General features: G+C 60.9%; 2 protein-coding genes across 3 annotated transcripts; both read left to right on the forward strand.

The window, feature by feature from the left end:
• The first annotated feature begins 313 nt into the window (after nucleotides 1–313).
• Nucleotides 314–14,696, forward strand: PA2G4 (proliferation-associated 2G4). 2 transcript variants are annotated; one of them, XM_055700047.1, is made up of 16 exons: nucleotides 314–537; nucleotides 3,295–3,423; nucleotides 4,058–4,163; nucleotides 4,387–4,456; nucleotides 5,590–5,682; nucleotides 6,233–6,296; nucleotides 7,844–7,922; nucleotides 8,921–8,999; nucleotides 9,330–9,463; nucleotides 10,088–10,182; nucleotides 10,683–10,810; nucleotides 11,271–11,324; nucleotides 11,578–13,215; nucleotides 13,256–13,901; nucleotides 14,360–14,382; nucleotides 14,502–14,696. In XM_055700047.1, the coding sequence occupies exons 1-13, from the start codon at nucleotides 450–452 to the stop codon at nucleotides 11,641–11,643; spliced, it is 1,185 nt and encodes a 394-aa protein (XP_055556022.1). In that variant the 5' UTR covers nucleotides 314–449; the 3' UTR covers nucleotides 11,644–13,215; nucleotides 13,256–13,901; nucleotides 14,360–14,382; nucleotides 14,502–14,696. The 2 variants fall into 2 exon arrangements, with proteins under 2 accessions (XP_055556022.1, XP_055556021.1); XM_055700046.1 differs by having other exon boundaries at nucleotides 11,578–13,901.
• Nucleotides 14,697–15,511: 815 nt separating this feature from the next.
• On the forward strand, nucleotides 15,512–17,663 carry ZC3H10 (zinc finger CCCH-type containing 10). Its single transcript, XM_055700045.1, is given in 6 exon segments — nucleotides 15,512–15,546; nucleotides 16,030–16,456; nucleotides 16,458–16,752; nucleotides 16,755–16,858; nucleotides 16,860–17,083; nucleotides 17,085–17,663. Coding segments are annotated over 5 exon segments (1,182 nt in total). The 5' UTR covers nucleotides 15,512–15,546; nucleotides 16,030–16,060; the 3' UTR covers nucleotides 17,248–17,663.
• Nucleotides 17,664–20,766: the final 3,103 nt, after the last annotated feature.

Raw genomic sequence — 20,766 nt, forward strand, 5'->3', positions numbered from 1 at the left:
ATGGGGCTGGGGACACCGACGGCGCCGCAGCTGCCCCCCCTCCCCAGGCCCCGGTAGCGCCGCGGGGCCACCGCCCCCCCCCGCCATGATGGGCCACTTTCCTGTAGCGCCCGTCGGACTACATCTCCCAGCACCCCCTGCCACAGCTTCCGGCCGCGCAGCAGTCCCTCGCGAGAGCGCGCCGCGGTGCACGCTGGGAGCTGTAGTCCGTGGGGGGGCGCAGCGGGGTCGGGGGAGTGCTGGCAGTGCCGCAGGGGCTGCCGGGAGTTGTAGTCCGGGGGGCGGGGACTCGCCTTCCCAGCGTGCCTCGCGCGGAGCCCGCGCTCCTGCCCTGCTCGCGCTCTCTCGCTCGCGCTCCCCGGGGTCTCCTCAGCGCGGCGGCGGCGGCGGGGGGGGGGGGGGCGCGGGAGGCGGCGGCGGCGGGTGGCCGGGCGTAGGCGGCACCGACCATGTCGGGCGAGGAGGAGGCAGCCGAGCTCACCATCGCCGAGGACCTGGTGGTGACCAAGTACAAGATGGGGGGGGACATCGCCAACCGTGAGTGCGGGCCGCGGCCGGGCGTGGGCGGGGGGGGCGGGGGGCCGTAAGCGGGCGGCGGGGCTGGGGGGTGAGGGGTGCCCGGTGAGGTGGGGAAGGGCAGTGGGGAGCGGTGGGCCTGGGGTGGGTGGCGAGGCCTGCCCCCCCTCCCCCCCCGCCCCGCGCCGCTGCTCTGTCCCCCAGGGCCCGTCCGCAGGCGGGGGGGCGGCCTGGGGGGGGCTCCCGGGGCGGCGGGGGCTGCTCGGGTCCCCCAGGCCCCGGGCCCCGTACGGCGGCCGCTGCCGGCACGTGGCCTCCGCGCCCCACGTGCACCGGCGGCGCGGAGGGGGGGAAACACGACACACGGCGACACGGGGCCGGCCGCCCCCCTCCCCCCCGGCCGCATTCCCTCCCGCGGGGGGGGCCCGGCGCCGCTGCCCACCCCACCCCCCCGGCCCCCGCTGCTGCCCCAGTCCGCTCTTTTGTTCGGGGCTTTAACCCCCCCGGGGCAGCGCAGCCCCGGGGGTCGCCCCACGCTGTGGGTGGTGGGGGCAGCGGTGGGGCGAGCCTCCGGTACCGGGGAGCAGCGGGCTCAGCCCCGGCAGCACCCCCCTTCCGCGGGGACCCCTGGCCTGCCGAGGGAAGGCTTCCCCGGGGGCGGGGGCCCTGCCTTGTTGACCCCTAAAGCTTTACCCCCCCACCCTCCCCCCCCGTGTCATTTTCTTTTGGCTGTAATTTTTTTTTTTTAAACGCTTATTTTTGCTGTCTCATTAATGGTGCTTCGCTGCCCCTCGAGAAGGGTGACAGCTGCTCCAGGAGCTGACTGGACCGGTCCGATGAGGTCTACCCGGCGTCCCCAGCAGCCTCGTGTCCCACAGTAATTGTTGCTGACTTCCACGCTTCTTTTTAAGTCATCGCTCCAGCTGGTGACTTGGGAGGCAGCTCAGGAGAGATGCGGGGCTGAGAGCCGCCGCGCTATGGGTTCCCCTTTGGGAAGGGAGGGCACCGCTTTCCTTCTCCCGTCTGCTGGGCAAACTGGATTTTATGGTTTGCCCCGAGTTTGGCTGCGTGGAGGGGCCCAAGGGGGAAAGGCAGCTCCGTCGCGGCGTTCCTTCCTCCTTACGGGCGGTGTGAGCACATTTGGGAAAAGCAAATGCAGAACGGTGGCAAAAAAAAGTTCCAAATGCCTTGGGCTCTTCTCAGAGCGAGGTGCCTTTAATGATACAGAGGGCTTTTAATTCCCTAAATGAAGCACGGTGGAAGGACACGGGACCATTAGTAGGTGTTCCTTGCTCAGTGCTCTCACGCTGTTTGCTTCTCCGTTTCGTTTGAACGCTCTGATGAGCACGGCTCTCCGGTTATCTTTGCACTGTGTTTAACGTTTCCTCTTCGTGTCCTGCCATCCACCGAACATCTCTTTATCAGACTTTTATCTGGACTGAAAAATATTTCCAATTCGTTGTTTGTGGCACATGGGAAGGTGGCTGAAGGGGTTTGAAGTTCAGGTCATCACGCAGGTGAAAAACTTCAGGTTTTTACTCGCTGTCACGGAAGTGAGGAAAACCCACCTGCTCGTAAACATCCCCTTCAGCGCTTCTGAAATATTTATTGCTGTTGTACCTCGAACACATACCATCGGTTACAGAACCCCCCCCGACAGAGGCACTTTGCAAAACAGCCTCTTGTCAAATGATCGCAGAACCAGGAGAAACTGCGAAGGAGACCTTTTACCCCAGGATCTGAAAACATTTCAGGGTAGGGAAGCTTTGTGACTCCCTGGAAAGTGTCCCAGCTGGAGAGAGGAGGAAGAAGGGGAAACGGTAGCTCAGGGGTCCACTGGTGACAGCCGGAGCACCTTGGCCTGCGGACTGGTGGGGAAGCTGCTGAGATGTGGCTCCTCCAGCCACCCCTGGGCCCCTGTATCGCCATCGAGATGCGTTTGTGCGTGTCACTCTGCAGGGTTTCAATCAAAGCCACTGCTTCTACACCCCTTTCCCCTCTTATCCTATTAAAGTACAAGGCGTGTTGTCATCTGTGGCAGAACCAAAACGCCGCTGGGACTCGTGGGTTGCTAGAATATGCCCCAAAGTGGGTGCAGGCAGCAAAACTTCCTCTGACCTGCAGCGCAGAGCCAGGCGTGTGGAGTTCCTTGTGTCAGGCAGCGCGCTGGCAGCTGCTGGCACTGCCAGGCCGGAGCAGGAGCCACGTGGGTTACCTTTAAAACACGTTTCTGCAGAGTAAGGGACTAATAATGTAACTGGCTCCGCAGCGCCGGTCCTGCGCCGCCGCCGGCTCTTGTAGCCGGCAAAGTTGTTTGGCTGCTCTGTACCTCTGGTCCGGCACGTCCACAGCACAGGCCCCTGCTCCTTTGATGTGCTGCGCATCCTGTCTCCCAAGTAATTTCCAAACCTGTTTCTGTAGCTCTGACTTCTCCAGAAAGAATGTGGGAGAGCAGTGTTTCTGCTCGGCTGCTTTGTTTGACAGACCTCGGTCTGTGCAGGCAGGTGTCTGAAGCGGCAGTGCTTCCCCTGCGCCAACCCCGACGTACGTTCACTCGCGTGCTCTGTGAAAACGTTCTCAAAAGTAAAATAAAGATGAAAGTGGGATTTCTGCCTGTTCTTGGTCCTTTTGGTGAAAAGCTGAGTCCAGAGTCCTGTTCTCTCTTAGAAAACAAACAGCTTTTTCCACCACGGTGCTGTGCACTGAGCCTTGGTGTTGGATGTAAGGCTGTTTATCGTTAACATGCTTCAGCAGCTTCGTGTCTGTGTTTGCATTAAGGGGTCCTGCGTGCGGTGGTTGAAGCAGCCAATTCCGGAGCGTCGGTTCTCTGCCTGTGCGAGAAGGGAGATGCCATGATCATGGAAGAGACTGGCAAGATTTTCAAGAAGGAAAAAGAAATGAAAAAAGGTGAGGCTTGCTCCAAAGGTATTTTCAGCGCTGTTGTGTTTCTTGGTCCCATTGGGTGGCTGGTGCGAACGGGCAAGAGCACAGAAAGCACCACTCTGATAATTGGTGTAAGAAATGGTTTGTCCTGCCCAGGAAGCTAATTTGAACCCAAATCCTCCTGCCTGCCTGGCTGATAAGCATCACTGATGAAGCCTCAGCTTCCCATTCCGATGTACCCCATCATCCCCGCTGAAACCAGGGTTACTTTGGAGAGCAGCAGCCTCCCTGTGGGAAGGCCTGCGGTGCGGTTATCGCTGCTCTCTAGTTGCCGAGGAAATTGTGTGACAGGCGAGCACGTCAGCGAGCGCTCCCCGATCTCTGTTCTGGAGACTTGAGGTCCCTTTTGCGGGTGGCTCACTGCCTTGGGTGGATTTCTTTGATGGTCGCCTGGACCAAAGGAGAGCCCACAGGAGCAGACTGTGCACAGCGTTCCTCGTAGCCTCTTGGCTACAGGTTTCTGTGATGGGACCTTCTACAGCGCTTCAAAACCTGACACGCTGAGTGATGGTCCACACTGGTGGGGCTGCCGTCTGCGCCAGGCGTGAGGCTGCAAGATTTCATGGAATATTTGTTTATTTTTTCCCTCCTTTTATAGGTATTGCCTTCCCGACGAGTATATCAGTAAATAACTGTGTCTGTCACTTCTCCCCCCTGAAGAGTGACCAAGACTACATCCTCAAAGACGGAGACTTGGTCAAAATGTAAGTGGTTTGGTTGGAATTCTTGTGAGATCGCTGTTGGCGCCTGGGCTTTGCTTTCTAATCCTACTTGGTGTGTACTTCCTCGGCATGGCTAATTAAAGAATCTAATAGCAACCCAGGTGAAGTGCTTGAAATGTGCTTGAGTCTTCCGATGCTTCTAGAAGTCACACAAATTTCCTGAGCCGTGACGCTCCACCTGTAATTAACTTCCTTTGTGTTGCAGTGACTTGGGAGTCCATGTTGATGGCTTCATAGCGAATGTAGCACACAGTTTTGTCATAGACGCCTCAAAGGTAGGTTTTTAATGAAGTGGTGTCTCTTGCTGCTGCTGCTTTACCTGCAGCCTAAAAGAGAGGTTAAAAAGCTGATGTTGGGGTGCCTCAGGTTCCAAAGGCCGCAGCAGCCTGTTTCGCTGACACGCCGCAGGTCTGGTGTCACAGCAGCGACGGCGTGAAAACTGTCCCTTTCCTTAAAAATTATTCAGTCCTCTGGAAAACGAGGGCTGACGCGCTGTTTCAACACGTACGGTTTTGCAAGGTTACAAATAATCTGAGATGAACCCCGTAGGAGCAGCGCTGCAGTGAGTTATTTGCATGTAGAATGTCTGGGGCTGTGGGGCGGACTGGGCAGACTGGTTTTGCTGCCCCCTCTACTGGCCGAGGCACAGGGAGAGCCGAGCACCACGCTGCTGGGAGTCACTACCTTCGCAAACGGAGCTCGGGGGGGGTTTTGGACCCCAAAACTAGTCCCTGCTGCCCATTTCTCCTGCCTGAATGCACCAGTGTGGGTTTCCCTCGCAGGGGGCCAGTGCCAGCATCTGGCCCCGGCACGTGTTGGCGAGGACACTGCCGTGGCACCTGTGGCTTGGTTGGGCATTTTGGAAGTGACACCCAAGCTACGTTTACGTGGTGGGAATTACTGTTGCATCTGTACAGTTGTCCTGGAAGCTTGGAACAAATTTTTTAGCTGTAGTCTCGGGAGGAGGCTGGTGGTGTGGTTTTGGGAATGGTTTTTCTCCGGTGGCTGTGTCTGAACAACTTGATGGGGAGAAAATTTTAAAAAAAATAATATTATTTTGAAGTGTATTGAAATCTTTCCAGTCTGTATTTCTGGCTACGCAAGAATCTTGTTCTGTTTTCAGTCTTTGACAGTGATGTGCTTGTACTAGGATGTCTGTGTTGAAATTTGTGAGAGAGCTGGTTTAATTGTGGCTGATGCTCATCTGCTCTTTTAATGAAGGAGAGACTAATGATGGAGCTGTGAAGCCAGAAGCCCTGCCGCCTCTGAGCTAATTTCCCTGTTCGCTCGGGGGGAGTGTGTCCCGTTAGACGGAGAATCTCCATCTTGAGACTCTCAGAACGGTGTTGTGGCTAATAAGAGGGCAGGGAACGTACCTTAAAAAGCCTTTTTTTTTCTGTTCTTCCAGGAAAACCCTGTGTCAGGCCGTAAAGCTGATGTCATCAAGGCGGCTCATCTCTGTGCCGAAGCTGCTCTGCGCTTGGTAAAGCCTGGAAACCAGGTGAGTGACTGATACGGGGGAAAGTATATTGGGGTAGGGGAGAAGAAGTTCAAGTATGGACGCTGCCTGTGCCGCGCTTCATGTGTAGAGATAAGAGTGTGACCTTGCCTGGGAGGAATTGCCCAGCGCAGAGGGGAATCTGGAGGCAGCAGCTGAACGGTGCTCCCTTAAATCTCCCACTTGCACCCCTCCCTCGCTGGGTGCTGGGCATCTCGGCACTCGTGGGCGATCTCCTTTATCGCTGCATTACTATTCCAGACGTACTTGCGTCGCTCTCAGTTCCCAGCGTGATGCCCTAAAAAGATCCTTGTGAGAAGGTGCTGGGCGCAGTGCGGGAGGCTGAGCTGACCTCGTGTTACGTGCTGGTTTTGTTGATACAGGATTAAAAATGGATGCCTGATACTCTTTTCTCCTTTTTATGAAAGTGTTAGAGCACCAGTCAGAAAACCTGCTGGTTTTATCACAAAACACTGTCAAGTTAAAAAAACCCTGTCATGCTTGTGGCTTGAATTTTATATCCTTAATGTGTTTTCCTGTGTCCTTCATGCAGAACACACAAGTGACAGACGCGTGGAACAAAATAGCCCACTCGTTTCACTGCACGCCGATTGAAGGTAAGGACAGGGGAGCTGCCGACTGGAGGCAGCGATGTTGTAGCTGCACCCTAAATCCTGAGCTGCCCTGTTCAAATTCCGGGAAACATTTAACGACGACAAGTCCTAGGCACGCCATCTTTATATGCAGCAGCCTTTGCTAAAAAAACAAACAAACAAACAAAAAAACCCACAAAAAAACCCCAAACCCCTTCAAAACTTAAAAATTCTTTCTTCCATTTATTTTATTTTTTTTTTTTTAATTTTGAAAGAAGTGTTAATCTAGGAATGATATGAGCTTCCAGGGCTGGTAGGTAGTGGCTCGTGGGCTTCCTGCCAACCTTGGGCAAATTGTGTGGCCTTTTGCCTTCGCACTTGACCACTCGTGGTCAAAACCCCTTTAGTAAATACATAACAGAGCTTGTTTGTAAGGCGGGAGCTGCTGCAAAAGCAGCCCATACATGTGCAGGGTACGTAATTTCCTTCCAGCTCTAAACTGATTCACGTTCTCTTCGCAGCGTTGATAACGGGCGAGTGGGAAGGCGCTGGGATAGCGTCTGGTAGAAATGAGACCACTGGTTTCTTGTCGGAAAGGTGGCAAGAGAGCTTGGCCTGACATTTGGCCCATGGCAGATGCTTTTCTGCTGGGGGGTGACATCACTGTCAAATGGTTCCTTCAGCCGCAATTAAATCGGTCTGTTCTTAGTTAAATTTCCTGAAATACTTTAAAGCTGGCTCGTTCTCTTTGCTTGCCTTAGCCCAGGCTCGGAACTTCGGGTCCCTGTTCCTTGTGTGGGATGGCTTTGTGGGTCTCCTCAGTGCTTTGCTCCTTTCTCTGTGAAAAAACATGGCATCAGCTGCAGTGAGGAGGCGGCTGCTCACACTGTCAAGGGAGTTTAAGCAGCCACTGTTTTGGAAACAGTCAAGTGCCGTAATTATCTAGGCACTGGCAGCAGCATAAGGCCCCAGTTGATGAAAACAAACGGAGCTGTTGGCGGCTGGGGTTGTGCTTTCCCTTCCCGCCAGCGGCAGCCGTCCTTCCTGAATGGGGACATGCGACCGTCCCTGCTGGCTGCTGGCGTGGGGAGCAGAACAGGAATGGCCCCGAGTGCCTCTTCCCAGGCTTCCATGTGAAGGTTCACTATAGGACAGGGGAGGAAGAAGTAAAGCAAACCCCTCAGAACAGCCTTTTGAGCGCTGGCCGGCTGAGGAGCTGGGGAAGAGACTGAAAGTTTCCATTAATTTGACATTTGGCATCTTTAAAAATGCCTGGGGGTGCGTCGCACGTGGCTGTGTGTTCACCTCCGGTCCGTCGCAGCCCGCTGGCGGAGCGCATATGCCTTACGGAGAAGCGGTCGCTCTTGCGAGGCCTTGGCAGCTGGCTGGGGAGCACCCCTCATCCGTGCTGATGCCCCCGAGGGTCTGCAGCAGAGGGAAGCTGAGGAAGTGCTAATGCTGAAGACAGTTTGCCTTCCCGCTCGCTCTAGCCGAGCCCTGGGGTGGTAATAATGCAAGTCACTGCGTCGTTTGCAGCTCAGAGGTGTTAATGGATTCTCTTATCGCGGCAGGGATGCTGTCACACCAGCTGAAACAGCATGTGATCGATGGAGAGAAAACAATCATCCAGAACCCTACAGACCAGCAAAAGTGAGCATCACCTCCGGGGTTGCTGCTTCCAGCAGCGTTTGGGAGGGGGGTGACTAGGTCCAGAATGCTGCCCCTGTTTCCTGCTGCAATATCAAGCTGGGGGGCTGTAGCAGGTAGGTTTAATTTCACTGGGGTACAGACCGCTCCCCGTGTGGCCTCTTTCTTGAAGTCGGCCCCAGTATGGCCAATTCGTAGCTTGGGAACCCGTGAAGTGTGGCTCTCTTTGGGGGTTGTTCCAAGAAAGAAAAGCTGGAAGTCACTGACGTGAGGCTCTGCTGGCACCTGCAAGCGCTCTTGGTTTCTGTCCAGTTTCTCAAAGGAGTCTGCTGGAGGCTGCCAGCAGAACAACCAACTGTTGCTTGTAGCGGTGGATGCTCATTCACCAGGAGTTGTGCCAAGACCTACTGGTCGCCTTGCAGAAGCTGCCAGGAGCCCACTGGATGGTGATGGCTGTCGGTACCATCTCAGGATGGGTTTAACTAATGAGTTGGACGTGTCATTCCCTTTCATTCCCTGTCCCAGCAGCTCCTCTCCCTCGGAGACCCTCGGGATTGGGTCTCACTGGCTTTAAATCCAGCATTTGGACTGTGAAGTCCTCAGGCGTGGCGATGTGCCAGGTGTAGTGGGGCTCTTGGCTTGCCCAGGACCTGGCCACAAGTCCAAAGAGCTGGTGCTGAATGTCTTAAGGGCCCTCCCACCCTTCACTGGGGATGGAGCTACTTGTCATGGGCAGGAGGAGCTCTGGCTTGTCATCCTTCTTCTCTGCCAGCCTGTCGCTGGTCAGCTCGGCTGCCTGGCATCTTCAGTTTCTGTGTCTTCTGTGCCAGTTTTGCTCTTCTGGTCGGGGGCCTGGTTGCTGTAGCACCGTAGCTCCACTTGGTGCTTTAGACCTTCTCTGGCTGAGCCCAGCGTGGGCTTGAGGCACTCTGGCTCTGTAGGAGGTTTTCTCTATTTACCATTCTTTTGACTCACCAAAATTTTTTTTTTTTTTCATCCAGGAAGGACCATGAAAAAGCAGAATTTGAGGTCCACGAAGTTTACGCTGTTGATGTTCTTGTCAGCAGTGGAGAGGGAAAGGTGAGTCTGGTGCTTCTTGGCCCTCTGCTCATCCTCTGTGCGTGTGGTCAAAGCGCCCGTGTTTCAGCATTTCCATCATCATCCCACGGTGCTGACAGCCATGTCCTTGTGGGTGCCAGTTCCAGCCAGGAGTTACTTGTTGCCTAGGTATCTCTGGCTCTTTGGGTGGAGCTTTTTCCATCCAAAAAGTTGAGGTGCACCCTTACAATCTCGGCATAGGGACGGTGTTGGTCCGATGTAAACGTCCCAGCGCGTGCAGGCGGTTGGCTGGTCTGGCTGAGGAAGCGCTGCGCTGCTTTCCTGGTCTCTCAGCGCTATTTGCATTTTTAGGCAAAGGATGCTGGACAGAGAACTACAATTTACAAAAGGGATCCCTCCAAACAATATGGCTTGAAGATGAAAACCTCCCGTGCCTTTTTCAGTGAGGTGGAGAGGCGCTTTGATACTATGCCATTTACTCTCAGGTATTTGCTCTTACGCGTGGCCTCCCCGTGTGCTCAGAGCTGGATGCTTTGCGTGAGCTTACAGACTCTGCTGCCAGCAAAACCAACTTGCTTTCACTGTCCTGTCGCAGAGGAGGAGGAGGCTGCCTGTGCTGCTTTACGTTGGGGTTTGCTGTATTTGAGCCTAGGAGTGGGTGTAGGAAGGATGTTACAGGCTTAAGCAGGAATCCCAGGCAGAGCCTGCGGATTTAAGAATCTCCTGTGCCTCGCGTGGCAGGTGGCGAGCTGGGAATTGCGTTTAGAATAAAACAGGGGTGAAAGCAGTGTCAGGGCAGAGCATGCAGAGGCGGGGCAGTTCCCATCAGTTTTTGGATGCAACGTACCCTCAAACTGAGGAAACAAACGTTCGCTTGACAGGCTCTTTTCATCTTTAAATCCACTCGTTTTTTCCGCTCTCTGGAGGCAGCAGTTCACCCGGCCAGTTGCCTGCTATTGTCACTGCACCATGACACTGCTGGGGCGAGGGGGACGCTGGGGAATATAAAGTTTCCAGCCTGACCCTGGGGGCAATTCTGCAACCTGTGGGGTGGATTCTGACTTCCAGGAAAGGGCCTGAGCTCAGGTGTGGCTCTTTCTCCTCCGCAGGGCATTTGAGGATGAGAAGAAGGCCAGGATGGGGGTGGTGGAATGCGCCAAACACGAGCTGCTCCAGCCTTTCAATGTCCTCTACGAAAAGGAAGGTGAGCGCAGGCAGTGGGAGGACTGGGAGCCGGGCATGGAGGGGCTCGGTGGACAACTGTCGCTTCCGGAGCCTGGCGATGCCGGTGCTGACTCTGTCACTGTGCAAATACCAGAGATGGACTTCAAGGGCCCTGGGATTTATCCTCCAGGAAACTCGCTACCCGTTGGCTTCAGGATTGGAATTCTTCCAGGGATGAGATGAAAGTTGTTGGGTTTATTTATTTTTTTTTGCGGAGTAATTTCCTGGGCAGGAGGAGAGATTGATGGCTGAGGCTCTCTGGTTTGCTTACAGAGCAGGCATGGCAGGGTGGTGGCGAAGGAATCGTTTTGCCCTGGGCGGGGTAGGCTTAAGAAATTCCTGTGAGGTGGTTTTTAGCAGCGACAGTGTGGGAATAGCACAGGAATCGAAACAATGCCTGGTCGGAAATACCTGCCCAGCTACCTGGTGGATCGGATCCGTGGGGGCTGCGGTGGCGTGACGCCCGTTTCTGTCTTGCAGGAGAGTTTGTTGCACAGTTCAAATTCACAGTGCTTTTAATGCCCAACGGTCCCATGAGGATAACCAGCGGCCCCTTTGAACCCGAGCTCTATAAGTCGGAGTTTGAGGTGCAAGATGGAGAACTGAAGGTTGGTTTAAAAATAAAAATGAAAGAGACGGTAGCATGTGGCGGGGGTCACCCTGGCTCAGCATCCCTCGGGGTGAAGGTGGGAAGGGAAATCTGGAGGAGTGTGCAGGGGAGGGGCGGAGGTGCAAGCTTCAAAAGGAAAAAGATTTTGTTTAAGCCCAGGTTGGGCCCCTGTTTCCTGCATCAAGTGCTGGCGCTCGGGGCGCTTGAGAAGGGTGCCCAGCCCTTTCCGAGGAGGGGCTGAGCAGCCTCAGCAGCTGGCTCCAAGGCCTCATACCTCGGCGGGGCGTGATGCTGTGGCATTCCCCATCTATCACTGTGCCCGTTAGGACTTAGCAGCATTCCTTCAGTGGCTGGCGGTGCTCCTTCCACTCTAAAGGCGTTCCCCTTTATCGCCTGTCAAAGAAAAAAAAAAAAAAGAGCCTGCTTTCTAGCTTGTGATGTTTCCTTCCTGTCTCCAGGCCCTTCTACAAAGTTCTGCAAGCCGGAAGACCCAGAAAAAGAAGAAAAAGAAGGTAATTGGGCCACGTTTTGTGGGGATTAGCAGCATGTTCTCTCTCGCTAGTCAGCAGCGGCCAAATGTTACCCAGGTCCTGCGTGGTCGCGTTTTGGGCTCGCCTCCCAGCCTGGGATAAAGAATAGCCTGGTGTTCCCCCAGCTTGGGCAGCAGCAGCCTTGTGGGAAGGGGCTGTGTCCCCCCAGGGGGTCTGTGTCCTGGTCCCCGAGCCAGCCCCGGTTCTGACCGCTGCCGTGGGTTTGTTTCCGCAGGCCTCCAAGAATGCAGAGAATGCCACCACGGGAGAAACGGCGGAAGAGAATGAGGCTGGCGACTGAGCAGCTCCCGCTCCCTCCATGTAGCACCCGATTCACACACACTCGCCCCTTTTCCCCCCCAAAAAAAACCCAGAAGCGAAATAATTCTAGCACTGTTTGTCTCTTATGACCAAAAAACCAAACAGTCTGGACTTCCCACCGACTACAACCAGCTCCTATTGACTTTGCCAATGAGGGAGGATTCTCTCAGCCACTTCAGACTACGTTAAAAAGAAAGCAGAAAAATAAAATCAGGAGTAAAAGCTAGTCTATATCCACTCTTTCTAACCTTTTATACTACCCAAACTTGTTGAAGAGGTGAACCAAGCCGATCCCACTGAGAGAGGGAGTGTAGAGAGCTGCCTGCTTTCTTCTTCTTCCTCCCTATTTTTTTAATTTTCTCCCTTTGCAGATTTTCTTGGAGGAAAAAAAAACCAAACCCCACACCAAACTGCTGATTACGCCCCAGAAAAAGTGCCCTGTGTTTAGTGATATGGTACGCGTGGATGGTGTAAGGGGATCTGCCTCGCTGCGCCGTCTTGACTCCCCCCGGCCACGTAGGCATTCCTCTCAGTTTCCTTGGGGCAGAGGATTTCTCTCTCTTTTTTTTTTCTTTTTTTTTTTCTTTTTTTTTTCTTTTTTTTTTTCTTTTAGCCTCTAGATTGTACATTCTTAATTGGGAAAACTGTCAAATTTTATGTCCCCTGTGAGACTGTAGACTGTTCTGTCTACTCTGTTCTGTCTCTGCCTTGATATAAACACTCTATTTTGTAATACGCTGCTGTGGCGAGCTTGTTTTTAAATTGACTGTCCAACTTGCTGGGAAGCAGATGACATTCCCCACCTGACGGCTCTGCGGAGGGGCAGGAGAGCTGCCCGCCACCTGGCAGCAGTTTTTAATTCCCTGGTGTCCCCGGGGAGTTTGATTCTTCCCTGTGGCTGGTTTCCATGGCCCGCAAGTATGTTCCACTCTTTTTCACGTGCGTGCAGCTCTCAGAAGGGTCTCCCGTCCGCACGTGCTCCTGTGGCGACAGGCGAGGGAAGCGCTACTGGAGTTGTCGGACTCAGGCTAGAGACTGGCTGGGGGTATCGTTCTTTTATAGTAAGTCTTTTTTTAAAAAAGAAAAAAGAAAAAAAAAAAAAGGGAAAAAAAAAAAAAAAAAAAGAAAAAGCCGACTGAGTTCCATGTAGTTGAATGTGAGGTTTTTTTCTTTGCCGATACCTGCTGACCGGCTCTGGTTATTCCCCTCCTGTAGCTGTACTTGGGCAAAACTCTCGCCTTGAAAAACACTCCCGGGCGTCTCCGCAGGCACCGTGCTTCCTCGCCAAGATCTTGGTTTTCCACCCCAAACTCCACACGTGCAAATATTACCAAAGTCAATAAAAGAGAATAAACGATGCGCTATTTTTTTTCTGAATTTTTCCATCTCTCTCTCTCTCTCTGCTCCTGTTCTCCAACTTCCAGCTCTGGCAGGGCTGCGCGGCTGGGGCCGGCACGGGATGGAGGTGCTGGAGTCTGGGCTGTGTGGCTCCGACATCTTAACCGTGACCTTGAGGGGAAAAAAAGGAAAATCCTGGTTCTCCAGGAGGAAGGTTTTAGTGTTTTTTAAAAATCTGGTTCCCCAGGAGGAAGGTTTTAGTGTTTTTAAGCGATATTCAGCCCTGCGTGGAAGAAAGGGAGAGCTGATCTTCCTCGTCGCCCACAGGAATGATTTATAAACCACTGAGGCATGCTGGAGATTGATTTAACTTTATATTTCTATTTAATTTTTGGCTTTCAAGAGAACGAACTACTTCAAGACAAGCAAGAAAAGTCCCATTTGTCAACGATGACAAGCAGGCACCCAAGAACAATTGTAACTTTTTTTTTTTTTTTTACAATAAACGTGACTAGCGACCTGTCCTGGGCCAAGGCGCGGCTCTGCTCGCTGGGGCGGGGGGTTGCGGCGGGGACGGCCCCTCGCCCCCCAGCCCCCCCAGGCCGCACCGCGGTCCCCGCTGCCCCGGGGCTGCGCAAAATGGCGGCGACAGGGCGAACTCCGCGTCCCGTCATGCACCGGGGGCCGCGGACTGCAGCTCCCGGCCTGCTCCGCGCCGAAGGGGGCGGGGCCTCAGCGCTGCCCTATAAATAGGCCCCGGCGGGCGACCAGGGCCTCTCTCGGCCGCTGCTGCCGCCATCTTGCGGAGTCGACGCCGCCATCCGCCGCCATCCACCGCCCCCGCCGCCGCCCGCCCGCCGGGAGTGAGCGCGGCGCCTCCGCACCGCCATGAGGGCCAAGGTGAGCGGTGGGGGGCGGCTCGGGGGCGGCCGATGGTGCCTTAAACACATCCTGACACAGCTCCCATCCCTCCGGGGGGTCCAGGTCAATGATGCCTCAGACACCCACCACCACCCCCTTCATCCCACCCACCCCCGGGGGTCCCCGGGTCGATGGCGCCCTAAACACCCCCGGGGGTCCCCGGCCGATGGCACCTCACCCCCTCCTTGTCCTCCCCGTGGGTCCCGGCCTGGAGAGTTCCCCGGGGCCCTGACCCGGGGGACTCCGTTGCGGCGGGGCTGGGGGTTGTCGGTTCACCGGGAATTCCTTGGAGGGGGCACGGGGAGACACGCCGGGTGTGTGGGGCCCGGGGCGGGGGGGCTCGACTATGACCGGGAATGGGGACTGTGCCAGGGGGCGGGCGCACGTTGGGCGCTCCGGTACCGGCACTAACGCCGCCCCTCTCTCTTCTCCCGCAGTGGCGCAAGAAGCGAATGCGCAGGTACGTGGGGCTCCCCCGGGGCTCCCCCCGGGACCGGGGGGCGCGGGGGGGCTCCGGCCGCTGCCTTGTCCCGCCGCAGCGGGCCGGCCCCGGGCGCTGAGCGCCGCTTTCTCCCTCAGGCTGAAGCGCAAGAGGAGGAAGATGAGGCAGAGGTCCAAGTAGACCCCGCCGCGGAGCCCAGCGGGGCCGGGGCTCAGAGCCGCCGCCGGGGAGACGCCCCGGTGTCCCGGGAGGGGCTCGGTGCCGCGGGGGGGGCCCGCTGCGCCGGGCCGGTTCAGTGCTCCGTGCCGCGAATAAAGCTGGTGTTGTTGGGACACGGTGTTGGTTCCTCCAGAGGCGGTGGGATAATGGGGGGACTTCCTCCGGTAACGGGGCGCGAACTGGGGTGGGTGGGTGTGTGTGCTCCTCCGGTAACGGGGCGCGAACTGGGGTGGGTGGGTGTCTGTGCTCCTCCGGTAACGGGGCGCGAACTGGGGGTGGGTGTGTGTGTGTGTGCCCCTCCGGTAACGGGGCGCGAACTGGGGTGGGTGGGTGTGTGTGCCCCTCCGGTAACGGGGCGCGAACTGGGGTGGGTGGGTGTGTGTGCCCCTCCGGTAACGGGGCGCGAACTGGGGTGGGTGTGTGTGTGTGCTCCTCCGGTAACGGGGCGCGAACTGGGGTGGGTGGGTGGGTGTGCTCCTCCGGTAACGGGTTGAGAACTGGGGAGGGGGGGGGTGTGCCTCCGCTGACGGGGTGACAGCTGGTGGGGTGGGTGGCCCTCCGGTAACGGGGTGGACTGGTGAGGTTCCTCCGGTAACGGGGCGGACTAGCAAGGACCGACGGGAGCCCTGGGGAGGGGGCTGGGTGGGTTCCTCCGGTAATGGGGCGAGGGCCGGGGGGAGGCCTCCGGTACCGGGGCTGGCTGGGCTGGGACCCCACGGCGCGAGGCCGGTACCGGGGAGAAGCGGGGCCGCCGGCGCGGCAGGGGGAGCCAGCGGGTGCGCGCGAAACGGCGGCGCAGAAGCATGACGTTGCCGTGACGCTGGAGCCCCGGACAGAAAAGCGCAGCTCTTTCCGGGTCGACCCGGAAGCACCATAGAGCACTTCCTGCCCGGCGCAGAGCGGCGGCCGGAAGGGGACGCTCATTGTTGGTGCTGGAGGACCCGCGAGGAGGGCCGCGAGCGGGTGAGTGCGGGGCCGGCCGGGCCAAGCCGCACCGGGCCGGGCTGGGCCTCACCGGGCCGGGGAAAGGCCCTGCCCCTCCGTCCCCGCGGGGGCCGCCCGCGCCTGAGCCGGGCCCCGGCGCCGGGCCTGCCCCGGGCCTGCGGGCTGGTTGCTATGGAGACCCGGCGGGGAGGCAGGGCCCCCTCCGCCCTCCCGGTGCGACCCGGCGGGGCTGTCACGGGCCGGCAGCCGCTTACGCCGGGGCCCTCCAGCTGTCCCAGGCCGTCCCCAGTGAACGGTACCGGCAGCCCCGGGGACCGGCCGTGAGGGGCTGTCCGGCCCCCCCCCTTCTCCAGCGGCTCGGAGGCCGCGGTGGCGCTGGCACCGGGCAGGGTCGGCGGGGGTCCGTGTGGGGCTGGGCCGGTGCCCTCGACAGGTGCTTCCCCCCGGTCCCGGGGAGCTGCTCCCGGTTCCCTCCCTCACCCCCTTCCCTCCCTCCCGCAGTGCCCGGAGCCCCGCGGCGGCGGTGGCGAAGATGCCCGACCGTGACAGCTACAACAACGGCAACAGCGGCGATGAGGTGGGTGCCAACGCCGACGACATCTGTCGCGATTTCCTGCGCAACGTTTGCAAGCGAGGCAAGCGCTGCCGCTTCCGCCACCCCGACATCAGCGAGGTCACCAACCTGGGCGTGCGCAAGAACGAGTTCATCTTCTGCCACGACTTTCAGAACAAGGAGTGCGTCCGTCTCAACTGCCGCTTCATCCACGGCACCAAGGAGGACGAGGACTGCTACAAGAAGACGGGGGAGCTGCCCCCGCGCCTGCGGCAGAAGGTGGCCGCTGGGCTGGGACTCTCGCCCGCCGACCTGCCCAACAGCAAGGAGGAGGTGCCCATCTGCCGGGACTTCTTGAAGGGCGACTGCCAGCGGGGGTGCCAAGTGCAAGTTCCAGCACCTGCAGCGGGACTATGAGTATGAGGCGCGGGGCATGGCGGCCCGCGAGCAGGGCATCGTCCCGGCCGGCCGCCGCTACGACCCCTACGACGCCATCTATGACCCCGACCGCTACGATGACCACGACCCCGTGCTGAAGCGGCGGCGGGTGGACGGGCTGCACTTCGAGACCTACGAGTACAGCTTCGCCAGCCCGCGGACGGTGGAGTACCGGCTGCTGGAGGAGGAGAACATCATGCTGCGCAAGCGCGTGGAGGATCTCAAGAAGCAGGTGAACACCTGCTGGCCACCAACGAGGTGCTACTGGAGCAGAACGCCCAGTTCCGCAACCAGGCCAAGGTGATGACCCTGAGCTCCACCGCCACCGCCACTGAGCAGGACTCTGGCTCCCACCGTGGGCACCGTCACCAACTACAACCACAGCATCGCCCAGACGCACACCACGCTCAGCAGCCAGGCCCTCCAGCCCCGGCCCGTATCCCAACAGGATTTGGTAGCTCCCGCCGGAGCCCAGGCGGCTCCCCCTGCCAACGCCGCTCCCCCCATGAACCCCGAAATCACCCCGCTTTCGGCCGCCTTGGCCCAGACCATCGCACAGGGCATGGCCCCCCCCTGTCTCCATGGCGCCGGTGGCCGTCTCGGTGGCACCGGTGGCCGTCTCCATGGCACAGCCACTGGGGGGGATCACCATGAGCCACGCCACCACCCCCATGGTGACGTACCCCATCGCCTCCCAGAGCATGAGGATAACGGCCATGCCCCACTGACCCCCCCAAAGTGGGGGGGCCATGCTGCCAGTGGGGGGGGCTGGGGAAACCGGCCGGACCCGCGACCCCCCACATGAAACTGAGCCCCCCGGGGGAAACGGGAGGATGAGCAGGACGAAGGGCAGGACCCGCCGCCCCAGCCTGTGGACAGTGGTGGGGGCTCTTGTCTGCTGGGGGCGGGGGGGGCTGGCGGTGTGGTGACCCCCCCGCCGGGGCTTCGTGCCTCGGTCCGGCACCTGCCGCACAGAGAGGTGTTGGTGAAGCCTCCCGTGGGGGTTGGGGCTGCACCCCCCCGGAGCCCCGTGTGTGGACACCCCCCCCCCGTGCCAGGGCTGTGTCCCAGGGGGGGCGGCACCGGGGGCCGCGGCTCCCCCGAGCCCTGTAACATTTTCAACTATTAAAAAGACCAAAAAGTCCACGGCGCTCGCTCCGCTCTCCCGCCCCCCGGTGCCACCGTGGCTCTCCTGGGGTGAGGGTGGTTGCCCTGGGGCCGGGTGAGTAGCTGGTGGCCTGTGCCCTGTGGCTGGTCCCCTGGGGCCCGTGAGCTGCTGGTGGCCACTGCCCCAGGGCTCAGTGAGCAGCCAGTGGCCGGTGCCCTGTGGCTGGTGGGCAGTCGGTGGCCGGTGACCTGGGGGTGGTGACCAGCGGGTGGCTGGTGCCCCAGGGCCTGGTGAGCAGCCAGTGGCCGGTGCCCTGTGGCCAGTGAACGACTGGTGGCTGGTGCCCCATGGCCAGTGAGCGCCTGGTGTCTGTTGAGCGGCCAGTGGCTGGTGAGTAGCTCGTGCCCTGTGGCCAGTGAGCGGCTGGTGCCTGGTGGCCCATGTCTGTTGAGTGGCCAGTGGCTGCCGAGCAGCTCGTGCTCAGTGGCCAGTGAGTGGCCAGTGGCCTGTGTCAGTGAGCAGCTGGTGGCTAGTGCCCCATGGCCAGTAAGTGCCCCGTGGTGGTGCCCAGCCAGTGGCCGGTGCCCCATGACCAGTAAGGGACCCTGTGGCCGTGCCCAGCTGGTGGCCGGTGCCCCATGGCCACTGAGCAGCCGGAGGCCAGAGCCCCGTGGCCGTGCTCAGCCGGTGGCCGGTGCCCCGTGGCTGGTGACCAGCCAGTGCCTGGTGCCTTGTGGCAGTACCCAGCTGGTGCCCTGTGGCCGGTGCCCCGTGGCCATGCCCGGTGACCCATGGCTGGTGACCAGCTGGTTCCCGGTGCCTTGTGGTGGTGCCCAGCCAGTGCCCGGTGCCCCCTGAGCAGCTGCTGCCCGGTGCCCCGTGGCAGTGCTCAGCCAGTGCCCCATAGCCATGCCCAGCCGGTTCCCGGTGCCCCGTGGCCGTGCCCAGCTGCTGCCCGGTGCCCTGTGGCAGTGCCCAGCCGGTGCCCGGTGCCCAGCCGGTGCCCCATAGCCATGCCCAGCCGGTTCCCGGTGCCCCGTGGCCGTGCCCAGCTGCTGCCCGGTGCCCTGTGGCGGTGCCCAGCCGGTGCCCAGTGCCCAGCCGGTGCCCCGTGGCCATGCCCCAGCCGGTTCCCGGTGCCCTGTGGCGGTGCCCAGCCGGTGCCCAGTGCCCAGCCGGTGCCCCATAGCCATGCCAAGCTGGTTCCCGGTGCCCCGTGGCCGTGCCCCAGCTGCTGCCCGGTGCCCTGTGGCGGTGCCCAGCCGGTGCCCGGTGCCCAGCCGGTGCCCCGTGGCCATGCCCAAGCCGGTTCCCGGTGCCCTGTGGCGGTGCCCAGCTGCTGCCCGGTGCCCTGTGGCGGTGCCCAGCCGGTGCCCGGTGCCCAGCCGGTGCCCCGTGGCCATCCCCAGCCAGTTGCCGGTGCCCCGTGGCCGTGCCCAGCCGGTTCCCGGGGTCCCCGAGCAGCCGGTGCCCGGGGGAAGCGCCGGTGGCCCCTCAGGACCGTGGCGGGGGGGGATCGGGGTGGGGGAGGGGCAGTGCCGCTCCAGCCCCGCCCCTCCCGTGCCGGTGCCGCCCCGCGCTCGGGGCCCGCCTCCCCCACCCCCCCCCCCGGGCGGCGGCGGCGGCGGCGGGATGGAGCGGCGGGGCGCGGGGGCTGGCGGCGCTGGGCCGGGGGCTGCTCTGGGCGCTGCCCCGCCTACGCGGCGGGGGCGCTGGGGCTGGGGGGCGGGGGGCGCTGCTGCTGGCGCTCGCGCTTTACGCCGGGTGGCGGCGGCGGCGGCGCGCGCGGGAGCGGGGGGATGCGCGCGGCCGCCCGCCTGCAGCGCGAGGAGGAGGCGGGCCGTGCGCGCTGCCGCCGCCGGGCTGGGCGCGCGGCCCCCGGGGGAGCTGCCGGCCTGGGTAAGGGAGCGGCGCCGTTAACGGAGCGGGGAGGGGGGCACCGGCACCGTTAACGGAGGGGGAAGGGGGCACCGGCACCGTTAACGGAGGGGGAAGGGGGCACCGGCACCGTTAACGGAGGGGGAGGGGGGCACCGGCATCGTTAACAGAGGGGGAAGGGGGGCACCGGCACCGTTAACGGAGGAGGAAGGGGGCACCGGCACCGTTAACGGAGGGGGAGGGGGGCACCGGCACCGTTAACGGAGGAGGAAGGGGGCACCGGCACCGTTAACGGAGGGGGAGGGGGGCACCGGCATCCTTAACGGAGGGGGGGGGAGCACAGGAACCGTTAACGGAGGGAGGGAGGCCACCGGCACCCGCGCGGGGGCCTGGGCGTGTCGTCGTCCCCCCCCCCCAGCGTGTGTCCGCGGCAGCGTCCGGGGCCGGGGGGGCTCCGGAGCGGCCCCGGTTGCCGCACTGCAGCGCCCGCCCGGGCTGTCTCCCGGCGGGGTCACCGAGCCTGGGGTCCCCCGCTGCTGAGGGACCCCCCCCCCCCCCCCGCTGCTGCATTGTGCCCCCCCCCCGCTGCTGGGGACCCCCCCCAGCCCCGGCTGCACCGTGTCTTCCCCGGGTCTCGCTGCCGGGCCCCCCCCCCCCCCCCGCCCCGCCTCGTTGCTGGGGTCCCTCCGCTGCTGCACCGCGTGTCCCGTCCCCTCCCCGGCTGCCGGGGTCCCCCCCCGCTGCACCACGACCCCCCCTACCCCGCTGCCGGGGTCCCCTCGCTGCTACACGGCGTCTCCCCCCCCCCCCCCGCCCCCCGCTGCTGGCGACTCCCCCTGCTGCACACCCCACCCCCCCACCCCCGCTGGGGACCCCCCCGGCTGCACTGAGCCCCATTTGAGCCTCCCGCCGGGTCCGTCCCCCCCCGCCCCGTGATCCGTGATTGCTGCATCGCCCCCCCCCCCGCCTCCCCCCCCCCCCCCCCCCCCCGCGATGGCTGACATCCCCGGGGCCTTCCGGCACCGCCGGGGCTGGGCTGTGACTCACCGGCCCGGGGAGGGGGGGGGGCGGGGGGCCGCTTCCTGCCCGGCCGCGGGGGGGGGGGGGGCGGAACAGCTGCAGGGGGTGACACCCCCAGCCCCAGCTGCGGTGACTGTCGCCCCCCCCGGGGGGGGTGGTGTGTCCCACTGGCCCGGTTGGGGAAACTGAGGCAGGGGCTGGGTGGGGCCGTGCTGCTGAGCGGGAGTGAAACCTGGGGCTC

Source organism: Falco cherrug, assembly GCF_023634085.1.
Source record: "Falco cherrug isolate bFalChe1 chromosome 19 unlocalized genomic scaffold, bFalChe1.pri SUPER_19_unloc_1, whole genome shotgun sequence".
Classification (NCBI taxonomy): domain Eukaryota; kingdom Metazoa; phylum Chordata; class Aves; order Falconiformes; family Falconidae; genus Falco; species Falco cherrug.

Bases quoted from the DNA above. Each gene is read 5' to 3' on its own strand.
- PA2G4 (XM_055700046.1), top strand. From the start codon at position 450: ATGTCGGGCGAGGAGGAGGCAGCCGAGCTCACCATCGCCGAGGACCTG. The intron at 4,164-4,386 runs GTAAGTGGTTTG...TTTGTGTTGCAG, and splicing joins GACGGAGACTTGGTCAAAAT to TGACTTGGGAGTCCATGTTG. The intron at 10,183-10,682 runs GTGAGCGCAGGC...TCTGTCTTGCAG, and splicing joins TGTCCTCTACGAAAAGGAAG to GAGAGTTTGTTGCACAGTTC.